General features: G+C 38.8%; 1 protein-coding gene across 1 annotated transcript in view; it reads left to right on the top strand.

Annotated features, from left to right (window-relative positions):
* Positions 1–13,244, top strand: part of LOC105617008 (ankyrin repeat domain-containing protein SOWAHB) — a 123,875-nt gene that overhangs the window by 72,929 nt on the left and 37,702 nt on the right. The window contains exons 7-8 of the mRNA XM_012198589.1: positions 4,051–4,062; positions 4,458–4,460. Coding sequence (XP_012053979.1) covers positions 4,051–4,062; positions 4,458–4,460 — 15 coding nt within the window. The remainder of the gene's footprint in view (positions 1–4,050; positions 4,063–4,457; positions 4,461–13,244) is intronic.

Raw genomic sequence — 13,244 nt, 5'->3', positions numbered from 1 at the left:
ACTACTACTACTACTACGTACTACTACTACTACTACTACGTACTACGTACTACTACTACTACTACTACTACTACTACTACTACTCTTACTACTCTACTCTCTCTCTCTCTCTCTCTCTCTCTCTCTCTCTCTCTCTCTCTCTCTCTCTCTCTCTCTCTCTCTCTCTCTCTCTCTCTCTCTCTCTTTGGAAAATTTTCTGTACTTTGTAACGTAAACAGTGGTGGAATGTAATTATTATTCAGAACAACGCGGGCAGGTTTTCTTTGGTCTCGTAACTCTCTCCGAGCTTACGTTCGGCAAGACTCGCTCGTTGAGCTTTTTATTTATACAGCTCATTGTGTGCCTCTTTTCTACAGTGTTACACGGCTTCTCTCGCCAGGTTTCTTCTCTCCTGCATCCACGACTTTCCACCTTTGCAAATCCAATTACTTCGTGCTTCTTGTTGAAGAAAAAGTGTGAGGAAGACATCGCGAGGCTTACGCTTCTCTTTCTGCATTACGTTACATTGCGTTGCGTTGCACCGTTTCCACCTTTGCGCTTTCTTCCGATTCGCGTTTGTATTCACAAACTTTGCAGGCGAGATAAAGCGTCGCTTAAAATGCAACAACGTTAGGCGGATGTTTTAATTTGTTTGCGCCGCGTCGAGCTAAGCCGCGTAACCGCCGCACTCTGTTGCGCATAAAAAGCCCGCGCGCGATCCACCACCCAATCTCTCTGAGGAATTCCTACTTTGTTATTTAATTATACGATCATGACTTCCGGTGTATTCACATTTTGATTATGAAAAAAAGGAAGAGAAAAAGAACACTCTCTCGAAGCGCTCTCGCGTGATTTCGCCATTCCCTACACCTGGCAACCTTTGTCCATAAGATCAAGCGGTTTAATAACATGATTCAAGGAGCGGCAGTGATCGGTACATTAAGGTCAGGTGGGTCGAGGTATATAAAGATAATAGCTCGCCACCGACCGACCGACCGACTGATCGACCGACAGACCGCTCAGCGATAGATTTGGATAGATTCAAATACATCGAAAAGTAAAGCTTGCAAATTACAATAAACGCGCGATTGATTCCATTAAAAAGTATAGACAGTATAGACTAACTTATACTGTTAATAAATTAATAACTGAACAATCTATCTATTGGATCATCTACATGGAATGAACGATTATGCAGAATTACTATAATCTAAAAATTTAACTTAGATACAGATCTGAAAATAATTTTGTTCAATCAAAATCTTTACAGGAAACTCTGCAAGCATGATGCTGTAAGAAATATTGATATTCTCTAACATTAACTCGAACGTTCTATATAATTATTTTGATAGTCCAACGTAATTATTTTCTAATCTGTATCTACTGGAAGAAAAAGATATTAAATTTTAATAACTAGTCGTTTCAATAGTACTAATATTAACATTTATTTATGAAACAGATACCTATATTTGCTAAATAAAAAAATAATAATAATTAAATCAAATTAATGATTCTTGTATCAAACATTTGTTTACACTTACAATTACATATTTAACTGGCACTATTCAAACAAATATTTATTAGAATTTAGTACATTTTTTCTCAATATAGCTAAATTTTTAGGTACTTCAGCAAAACTGTTCTTTCCATGCAGATTTCAAAACAAGTTCAAAAATTCTCAGAAAATTGTCAAATTCAGATGAAAATGTTTGGCAAAAAACTGCGAATTTTTTGTTTAAGAAAGAATTTTGAAAACGCCATCGATATAATATGGAGAACATGCCGTCGCGCCCGCGCGCGCAGCGATGCCTTAATGACGAGATCTAAGACGCGCAATGCGGCGATCGCCGATCGACTCGCTCTTGCACACGCTTCACGGCGGGGTCAGGCAGGTCGCAGCGCGTAAAAATAATAATCAATCGAACGACCGGTAAGTGAGAGCTTGGCAATTACGCGGTGGCGGCGGTACCCTGTGCTGCGGTTTACCCTGGACTCCGGCCGCAGGTGAGCCGAAGACGAAGAGAGAACTTCCTTCTACCGCCTTTAATTCGCTCCCTTCTCCATTCCCCCCCTTCATCCTCTGCCCTCTCTTCGCGTGCGCTATCATAACGTAACAACGCGAGACTCCCTCGCTTTATTATTAAAAGTTAAAATTCCGGAGCCGAAGCGATCTTGCGGCAAGCCTCTCCACAAGTATCCTCTCGTCTTCCCTTCTTTCTCTTTCTCTCTTCTTCTCTTAAACCTCTCTCCCCCCCCCTCTCTTTCTTTCCTTCTTTCTCCGTCTTTCGCTCTTTTCTCGACTCGCTCGATTTACGTTCTTATGTTCTTTTTTTCTGTACTCATACAAACGTTTATTGGCGCGATACTCTGTGTTCATAACGGCCGCTGGTAGCAATCGCGTATAACTGCATGTATATCCTGCGTTCGCGCGGAGCATCCCCATAGATAATCGTATTACCATCTATCTTGTACGTTGCTTCAGGATGTCGAATCGAGATTCGAAACACGCGGTTCTCGTCTTCCGCCTTTTAGCCGCGAACAGCGCTCTCGAAAGTTTTCTCGTGGTCGGTGGAAACGCGCCGACGCGTTTCTTCTCACACGTTTATCATAATTCGACACGTACAGTACATGTTGTCTCGAATTAAGGAGGATTAGAGAATTACACAAGCTGTCGAGTTTTAATTAAACCAAAATTTACCGTTTATCGTCGACGTTCATTGCCGGAGATTTCATTGAACTGCGGCGATGTACGGTGAATGCATGATTTCGATATACCGGCGATTCGACAACGGGTTTTTCTCGCCGAACTGCTTGACAACCGATACTATCGAAAGGTGGTAAAACTGTCCACCGAAGAGTAAAGAGAGCGGAACGAGAACGGGTGTGCACATCGTGTGAATTACGCGACGCGTCGCGTTGAATTGCCATTTATTTGCAGATTGATTGAAACGCGCGTCACCGGTACCGCTGTGTTTTTAAACGAAACTGTAGTTAGCTACAAAATTTTCTGTCAACGAAAAAATATATGTGCCAGAGAGAATTAGGAAAAATAAAAAAAAGAAAACAGATTGTGCACATTATATAAATAGCATAAATAAATAATGCATATAAATTAGTGCATAAAAATTAGATTGAAAAATGATGATTTTTTTTTCCGAGCATTAATTATAATGATGTGTAACTATCATAACATAATCGTCAAGAGAAGAAGTAAATAATGACGTCATAATCTCTTCATTAAAAAAAATTTGAATGAAAAGCAGAAATTCATGCTTTGTTTTGTGACTGTATATAATAATTAGATAGAAAAAAATTTCAAAATTCCTCGCGTATCATATTTTAATGGAATCTCGTTTGCGCGGGGAATAAACTGTTCGGAGAATGTCGGTCGAGGAATATTTTGGTTCACGATATTTTGCTTCTCTTTTTTTTTCTTATGGTTAACGACGCGGTAACCTTTCGCAGACGACGTGGCAGGGATGATCCGACGGACCGGCGGTTCGCGCGATTACGTATTATGCTAAACACGCGAAAATGGCTTTTTAAATGGAACATCTACATTTATGTAGTCAACGTAGCGTCCATGGCAGCCGCAGCCCCGCGGATGGTCGCCGGGTAAGAGCGATGGCGAATTAAATGCAATTTTCGTCCCACCGAGGCATGCATAACAAATTGACGAACGTCTTTATACTTAGAAACTGCGTGCATAACTGCGTTATGCACGTAGCACGGGGGCAGGTCGCTATTTCGTCGCACGGCCGATTTACAATCCGATTATTATGCCTGCATAATGTCGACTGTCCTCTTTCTCCCCCATCCTGCATGTAAGCACGTACTCAACTACGTATAATACAACCGACGAGAGTGGTACGAGCGGAATTTCTAAACGAATGCAATTTAAAAAGGAGCAATAAAGCGGGAACTGGCTACCGGGAGGAGTAGTGCCGCTGCCGCCGCCGCCACCGCCGTTGCTACGCTCGATCCTTAAAATTGAAAATTAAACGTTTCGTAGCGCACTGTGAATTTTGAGTAGCATGTCTAACCCATGGCTTCACGCTTTTTCTGTTTCAGGATCCGACTTCCGTGAGTATAGGTCATTAAGTTACCAGCCAAATGCTACAAAGTAATGGGTTCGAGCCGGGAGAGAAAAGCCGTGCCCCGATGGTCGGCAATTAATTGCGGAGCGCCGGTTCCTTCGTAGGCACGAGAGCTCGTAGGGTGCATTCATGAACGGCGAGAAGTTTTGCGCATATCAGCATGCATGTAGTTTACATTGCTAATCGTTAAAAAGTATGCCGCACGAGGGCAAAACAGAACCTTAAACTGCATGTAGCAATAATTTGTAATTCGAAAAAACATTGCGTGGTAAAACTTTTTCGATCGGTACCATTAACGGTACATATTTTTGTATGTTACATATATACATCTTGGGATTGACGAATAATTTTCGTGTGGACACTGCTGCGAACAATCTTCAGGGCGTAAGTATATTTTATTTGATTTCTTTAAATATTTACAATTAGATATGCGCGATGGATATATCGAAGTTGAGACGTAGCTATCTTTCGACATTTATTGAAATCGTAAATCGTTCGACGTACGCGCCGAATAGTACTTATCCGCAATTTTCCTCAACTCTTCAAATTACACAAATACATTGCATTTAAAGAATTTATCCGTAGGTCGAAGGCCTATCCAATCGATGATTATTATTCCATTTCTACCCAAAATAATGAAGGAGGAATAGTTGAGAATAGTAAATGTTTAATTAGTTAAAATAATTACGATGTTTACAACATGAAATACGAATTAATTACAAATTGTATGCTAATTGTACAAATTATTGAGTGCTTTTCACTTGTATCATGCAGCATTGATTGCGAGAGATGTTTCAAAAATAAGATTCGCTTGAAGGAAATATAGATTACAAGTTTATTTTAATTGTTCAAATATACATAGATAAAATGAATCTTATTTATTTGTTAATATTTTTATTATTTTATTTTTATTATTGAAAAAAAACTACATAGTAGAATGGAAATGATCTTTGCTGAATCTTTGCTGAAAATATAATTAAAATACAGATCTGAAAATTTTGTTCATCAAAATAATTATGTAAGAAACTCAAATATGATAAAAACAATGTTGTAAAAAATTTCGATATTCTAGCAATCAGTTTTAGTCTTCTACATAATTATTTTGATAGTTCAAACAAAAGACAAAATTATTTTCGAATCTACATTTATCTAAATTTTTCGATCTCTCAATAAAATCATTCTTTTTGTGGAATAATGTGATCTTGCGCGACTACAATATAGTCCAATAATTGAGGGGAGAAGAGACGAAAGAGACCTGCAAACCCTCAGACTCGAATACGAAATGATGGGACGGATAACTGACGTCTCTATAGTAGTAAAATGGAGACTATGGCATTCGTCCCGATGGGGGTCCCTAGACGTCGTCGGAGACATCCAGCGCCACGGGGGATCATTGTCTCAGGGGGATCCCAAGGGCGAGTCACGACGAAGGGCCAACCCCGGTTTGACACGCACGAGGGGGTCGTAGCACCCCGTCGCGCCCCTCATGAAATTAATAACCGAAATTCAAGTATTCCTACTTGAGGATGTATCCGGTTAAGTCTTCCGCCACGGCCCTCACAATCTGAGCATCGTACACCCACGCAATGCATACGTCGAAAACGAATACCGGTTAAGTGACTTATAATAAGGTCGGGCCAGATTTACGATGTTATTCGCTATTGGAGCGTGTTAGAAAGGAATGTACATAATTTTGCGATCTCGCGTCGTGATTGTATTCTGATGTCACTATTAAATCCCTGTAGATTCAATAGGTATATAAACGGAATAACGTTTGAAGAGCCTCTCTCGCCGAAGAAATACCGTCTTAAAATTTATTAGGGGATTCTCAAAGCTTGACGAAACCTGATTGACGATTTTCACCGGCCGTTTGAAAATAAACTGAGAGGCAGGTATCGCTCGCTTCGCATACCATGGCGTTTCAAATTTCCACATCGGCGACTGCCTTTTTCACCATCGCATAGGTATATCGCGCGCGGTGCTATAAGCGGGCAATTAAAAGCATGCAGCAGAGACATTTATGTTCGCACTAACTGCCCGTTAAGACGGGGAACCACCTAACCGTGGAAGGTGTAATTGGTCGGTATGCTGAACCTGCAGCTCGTAAAAGCACAGCGGGTGTACTTCGCAGTTCTGTAGTTTTTCCGACGTGACGTTTTACAAATTGCACTTTTCGTTAAATCCATTATTTAAGACCGATTTTGATTTTTCCTTGAGAACCAACATTTTATGAGAATGTATGGCCGATTCATAAAATTCAATCGTAATCTTGAGGTAAAAAAACAAGTTGGAATAGATTTGAACGAAAATATATATTGAAGTAATTAAAAAAATAACTGCTCTTTTTCATTTAATTGTGTTGCTTGGCCGAGTAGTAGGAAACTAATCGCAAACAAATTTATAAGTATACCGGAATATCGCTTACTAATTCTCGTTCTTAACGTTCTTGACAAACGCATAATAGGCTGCATGGTTAGATAAGCCTCGAGCAAGAACATCTGGACGTTAAAAAAGAAAAACGAGTTATTATTGCAGTGGTTATTAATATAGATCTACCGGCAGATAATGTAATTGTTGTTACAACGTAGTCAGCAAGTATAATTTTAATTGCGATAAACCGTCATTACAGTAGCCTTGTTTTCTCTATGAACCCACTCATCTTTGTATGTAACAAAGAAAAACTAGGATCTAATGCATCGTGTCAAGATAAAATGTTTCCATTTATTCTAACAGACCGATGTGTGAATAACAGGGAAAAAAAAGAATCGCTTTCGGTCTTGCGAACTGTATAATCGTATCGTACATGATTAGTTGCATGATCTTTTTTTTTCTTCGCGGCTTGAATGTGTCGTTCTATTAGTGGGACGTTTATCGCGTCGTAATAAAAATTCTTTATTTTACTATATATAAAAGTGTTTCGTTCCTTTTACGATCGCGATTGCAAGATACGACCGGACGTAACAATGTCATTAGCATAGATCTAACATAGGGATAATGTAATTGCGCTACAATGTAACTAGTCAGTCAGTTATAATACAATATATAAGGTGCTTTAGAAGTACGCACATCACACTGTACGCGCAGGAGAGACATGGCAAAGGTATCTCGACAGAGCGCGCGGAGCATTTCATTTTTTATCAGTACGCATGTCACTTGTTACACTAGCGTTGTATGTATGAAGATACGCATTCCTGGCAATCCATTTCTCTCTAGCTTCCCTTCTTTCCCTCTTTGTCTCTCTTTCTCTCTCTTTCTTGTTCTCGCTCTCTTTCGCGCGGCTTCGATTAAAATGCCAGACGTCGGTAGCAGAAAGAGATTCGCCGTGATACGCGATATTGTTACGCGTGTACACGTTGTAACTGTCCGGATCCGTGACGGAGTCACGCGATATGCATTATGCACGCACGTAACGCCGCGCGGAGTGGCAGCAGACGCGTTTCCGCCGTCAGTCCCACGATGCACCACAGCTCCAGTGGACTCTCGCTCGCTTTGTGAGAAACGAGTCACTGACGTGCACCGTTTGCATTTTCGCGTTCGGTACGCGGAAAATAAGAGGAGAAGAAGCGCAAACCTCTAATTCTCGCGAGTCCTATACATTATTAATACAGCGGGGGAAAACCTGGGTTAAATGGCGCAAGTACAATGACGGCGCGTTAATTACACACATCGCCGCGTCATTATTTTCAACGCCGGCAGAGCAATTTAACGCGCGTATCTTACATAAATGCAATTACTATCACGAAACTCTACGTACGATGCTCGCGTATCGAAATTACTGCGACGAGCTGTTACGTTTAGCCCTGACGAAAATGTATTCCATGCATGACATAACGAATATATGCAGCGTTTCGCGAAACATTGACTGGAAAGAATATTATTCAAATTTCAAATAGAAAGTACGCGCGTATGTAAAAAAAAACATTTGTGTATTCCTAATTTAATGCGCGAGAAAAAATTAGGAAATATTTGGAACGTATAGTGTTTTGCACGAGGAGAGAAATCTGGTACTCCTTATCTCTCCGAGATAATTCTGCAGCGGTGTGAGAAAACTCATCTCGATAATTCCTAAGTTTCTTCTCGTGCGGCTAATTCCATTTCGCGCCTGACGTCGTTGTTCGCAGGTCGTGAAAACTAATCGTGAGACAAATCCGGCATCTTTCGCTTTCCCTCTCGCTCGCAATGAATTTAACATTTTCCACTTCTTCCCTGGTATTGTCCGCGTGTAATGAAGGGACGTGCGCGATGAGGAGAAGCCGTGAGCGTTGCTCCCGGAGCAACTTTCACCACGCGCAATCTCATCAGCCACCTGTCACGGCGAGCTGACAACGGTCGGTCGCGAAAGAATGTCGCGACGTCGCGATTCGCGATGCATCCTTTCGCGATGAACCTCCGATGCTGATCGCGATGGTTCATTTACGACAGCTGCATTATCCCTATGCGACGCGCCATTACTTTTATTAGCATAATGACAGGCGAACAACTCAATTTGCATGGAAAATCACATAGCTCTTGTAACGAAGTTCGCCCGCGGATCCGTATTAATAGTCGTCCTATCGTATGTACGTGAGTACATATTATATTTCGCATATTGTATATTTTACATATATAAGAACTCTGTAAACCTAATATCCTTAATATTTCTTATTTACTGTTTGCGGTAACTGTATGGTGAATTCAAGATAGTTCTAGTAATGCCTGTTTTTACCAATTTAATTTTAATCTTAACTTTTTCTAAGAATTAGAAAAAAGGTAGAGAGTAAATTGAAACTAAGATTAAAGTTAATCTGTATAAGTAAAAATAAAATTGGCATATGTCGTACATAAGTCGCGTTTGACTCGATTGCATCGGTTTATTCATTCTATTATTTTCAGTAAAACAGATTACAGAATGTTGTGGTCATAGTGTAATATTTCGTAGTTTATTGTAGTTCTGAACAAAGAACTAAACCTAAGAGATTCGGCATTGTCCCGCGTGGGGCTACGAGTAACACTGAAAAGTTCTTTGTTTTTTTTTAAATTTATAGTTTATATAGATAATATATGAATATTTTAATTATTCGTAGTTCAAAATTAAATAACTGTAATTTCTTTGAATATATACAGACTTCTATAATTCTTAAATAATTCTCAATTTTATTAAATTTTTCCTTTAAATATTCCTTTCCCTTGTATGTAGAACATCACATATAATATGCGAAAAAGAGAATAGGAAGAAACAATGTACAGACAGAAAAGATCTTCTAGTTGGAATAGCGAAGACTTCTTTGAAATAGCTCTCTCTCTCTCTCTCTCTCTCTCTCTACTACTATATATATATATATATATATATATATATATATATATGTATGCATCAAACGCAATCGAACACGACCGATGCAACCAGACGCATTTCTCGCCGTTCTTATTTCCAAAATATATGTGTTGTTTATGGAACGCCGATGTCTTCTATTCCCGCGGACCGTTGCGCAAACAATATTCGCGGGTTACGCCGTGCCGTCTGAATAAATCATACAGCCGCGACTAGCTAGCAGCTCCGTCGAGCCGCATTGCACCGGAAGGAAATACACGCGTACACTACGAGCCACATGCCTCCGGCCAAATGAAGAGTTACTTTCGAAATATGGGCTTTCCGATTTGCGACGTTTACCGGGAAATTCGTCGCGCGAAGGAAAGACGAATGAATACGTCCGAGCGCGTATTCCATAGTCCGAATAAAATATTTCTTCATTTCAAAATTGCACGTGTATACGTCAATTATAATAAAAATGTTGTAGCCACGTAATACCTTGGCAAAAATATTACAACTCGCAACGAGTTTTCGCAAAATTTTCTTTTCCAACACCTATAAATATTCTCTGATATATTAATTTGTCGCTTTTAAACACGTTTTATCTTACTCGTGTCCTTGTTATAGTTATACGTATACGCATAATTTCTTGGAAAATTTGATCCTCCCTACTGTAGATAAGTAAGCACGTATATTAACAACATTGACAAATATCACGTCTCCTATATACGCCCGCGCTATACTATACGCTTCGGAATTCATTAACTTTAACAAGCGTCGGACGAGGTTACATTTAAGAGAATAACCCTCTCTGGCGCGTTCCGTGCCGGCCACGATTCGGGTCTCGGTTAATGCAGTAATATTGTAGCCATCGACTTCTCTTTGTAATCTTAATTGGTTCTTGGCTATCGAACATCTTGATTGCAAGCACATGTTCTTGCTCAGCGCTGCCGGGGCTATGCGACTCGAATACAGCTAACGAAGGAACGTTCGTTATGCCAACGGAACAATTTATCCTAAAGCTTTAGTATCACAGTGCTCGCCGTGCACATTTGTGCATTTCAGCTATCCATATTGATAATGTATTTATACAATTGTTAGTTTGTCAAGTGTATGCTATGTTGTTTACGTGAAATAATTAATTTCTTTAATTTTATTATTATAAGTACTTGTGACGCTGATTAATTATTTAATTTTTATATTAAATACGATCTTCATTAAAATAAATAAACTGAACACGATATTACTTTAACTGAAAATGCAGTGACATGTGAATATATTATAGATATTAAGATAAATAAACTGAACGCAATATTAAATTTAATTGAAAATGCAATGATATACAGTCATATTTTACGAAATATTTTTTTCAAATTATGAAACATATACATGAATGTATAAGTATGGAATATCTAATAATTAGGAGATTGCTCTCCGACGAGTAGAGATTTATAAAAAATATAAATGACAAAAAAATCTTGTCATTTTTTTGTAAGTAAAATCGGCTTATTGTGCGAAATCAAAATTAATTAATAATTTTCGATTGATGCATGATATCAAATCGCTGATGAAATAAATCTTCGTAATGCGATTACGTTGAGATAAAATAAAAACTGTCACAAATTAATTTTAGTAAATTTATATATATTATTACGTAATTTCCTTGCTATTAAGATTTATAATGCCAAAGACAGCTTAATTATTTTATCATTCTATTTCAAGATATATATAAGACATTTAGATATATGATATTTTCTAATATTTGATGAAAAATTTCTTATCGAAAGATATTCTTCCTATATTTTAATATTAGTTATATAATATTTTCACTTGTGTGTGTGTGTGTGTGTGTATGTGTGTGTGTGTGTGTGTGTGTGTGTGTGTGTGTGCGCGCGCGCGCGCACAGGATATTATTAATCTTAATCTTGAAAATTTCAATTAAATTCTTGAAATTCATCTTCAATTAAAACGACAGCAATATGTCGATCTTAATCTGAATTTATGATTTTCGTATTATTCTTGAAACAATTGGTGCTTATTAGAGAGATAGAATTTCGAAGTGAAACCACTCGATGAAAATAAAGTTACTGGATGATCTACTTTCCGATATATTTCGATATATCGGGAAAAAGAGGCAGGAATTCGCGAGATACAGTCTTGCCTGCTCTTGCTGTGAATGCAATTGTTGCACAAGCATGGTCATTGAGGACTCGCGGTATTGCCGGTAATTCGTATCAAAATTAACAGCCGCCGATGATGGTAATATTGCACGCTCTTTGTAACATAATTGGCAATTCGCTACCGCGGATCTTGATTAAGGTGAGCTTCCCGTTACTACTTGAATAGACTCTCAATCCAATCGTGTTTCCACAAATTGCAGCCATTGTTAGATTGCATCGGTTGAAGCTCAACAAATATGCAGAAAGTTATCTAGGTTTCGATTTTGCCTACAATTGTTACATTTACATCGATTTGGTGTAACGACAATTTTGACAACTTCAACGCCACTAAACTAGATGTCATATATTCGATGATACTGATTTTCAGTGCGACTGCATAAGCGAGCAACAGGAAATTATGTCTAATATCATTCATTGGACAAATTGATATTTATACGGAAAATTTATGAACTCTTCAAGTAATTTTGACAATGCAATAAGTATAATGTCGAGCAAAACAGTGGGATCAAATAACGCTTTATGAAAGGGTAATATCACGCTGTTTCGAAGGAAAAACGGCGCTATTTAGCATTACTCTCAATGAATTTTGATTTTCGCGATACGCGGAACAGAGAAGCGAGCTTCTCAACGCGCGCGACATCGTTCGTATTTCTCGAGTTTTCCCCAAGATTGGATCGTTAAAACTTGGAAAAATGAGAACTTATTCCACCTGCGACCCCCGTCGGGCGACGAGAAATTCAGAATGACAGCGTTTCACGTTTATGAATTCATATTGATGAATACGTTGCGGAAAGACGTATATTTTCATATTTTTCATGATATCGCGTACATAAAAAATTATTACAATCAGACGATAGTCCAATACGAAATGTATATTCTAACATTATTTTTAAAATCTTCTATCGTAACTCTATCGTCTCTTTCAGTCCTGGCGTGGCGCATAAAACGAGAGAGAGCAGTTTTATGATGCTCGTCCTTAAAGGGTTAAAGCGATAAAAATGCAAATACAGGAAGATCGAAGCTGAAATGGCAAAATAAAGAGAAATGATCTAAAGAGGATATTCTCTTCTTTTATACTTTACGCGAACCAAAATGCATTAGTCATTCCTTTATCGCGGTGCCTAAAGATTCCATTAGACTCCCGATTATATTATTAGTTCTCGAGAGGATTCGATTGGAAAGTCAGATATGGAAAATTACCGGTCACGGCTATCGCGGCAAACGCTTGGCGAATGATACATGGTCGGTGGTTATTCTCGGCTCATTCTTCACATTCCTCGCATTTATATATTTGGCTTTGAAACTCCACCGCGCGATCGATTGAGCTTTACTCGTGTTACGTCAAGTATGTCAAAAACGCAGTGAACCCGAAGTTTGAATTACCGAATTAGAATTATCAGGTCTGTCCAGAACTTTGTCGAGTGCATAGACCTCTTCAATCCTGCTACGTTCGTAAGCTCCTTTGCTTCTATTGTTGACTGAATGCATATGGATGCAGTTTCATCTATTTTACCGTCTATCTGTTTTATTCGATTAAGCAGCAAAGAGCCGGAGGTGTTTTGCTCACAAGCGAAAACTTCGATAGGCTTGATATGCATCGATGTTGGTGAATTTGATCAGTTTTGTACTCTCTCTCTCTCTNTNTNNNTTNTCTNTCTCTCTCTCTCTCTCTCTCTCTCTCTCTCTCTCTCTCTCTCTCTC

The sequence above is a fragment of the Atta cephalotes genome, assembly GCF_000143395.1.
Source record: "Atta cephalotes unplaced genomic scaffold scaffold00011, whole genome shotgun sequence".
NCBI classification, from domain to species: Eukaryota; Metazoa; Arthropoda; class Insecta; order Hymenoptera; family Formicidae; genus Atta; species Atta cephalotes.
This window is presented reverse-complemented; position numbering and strand designations above follow the sequence as displayed.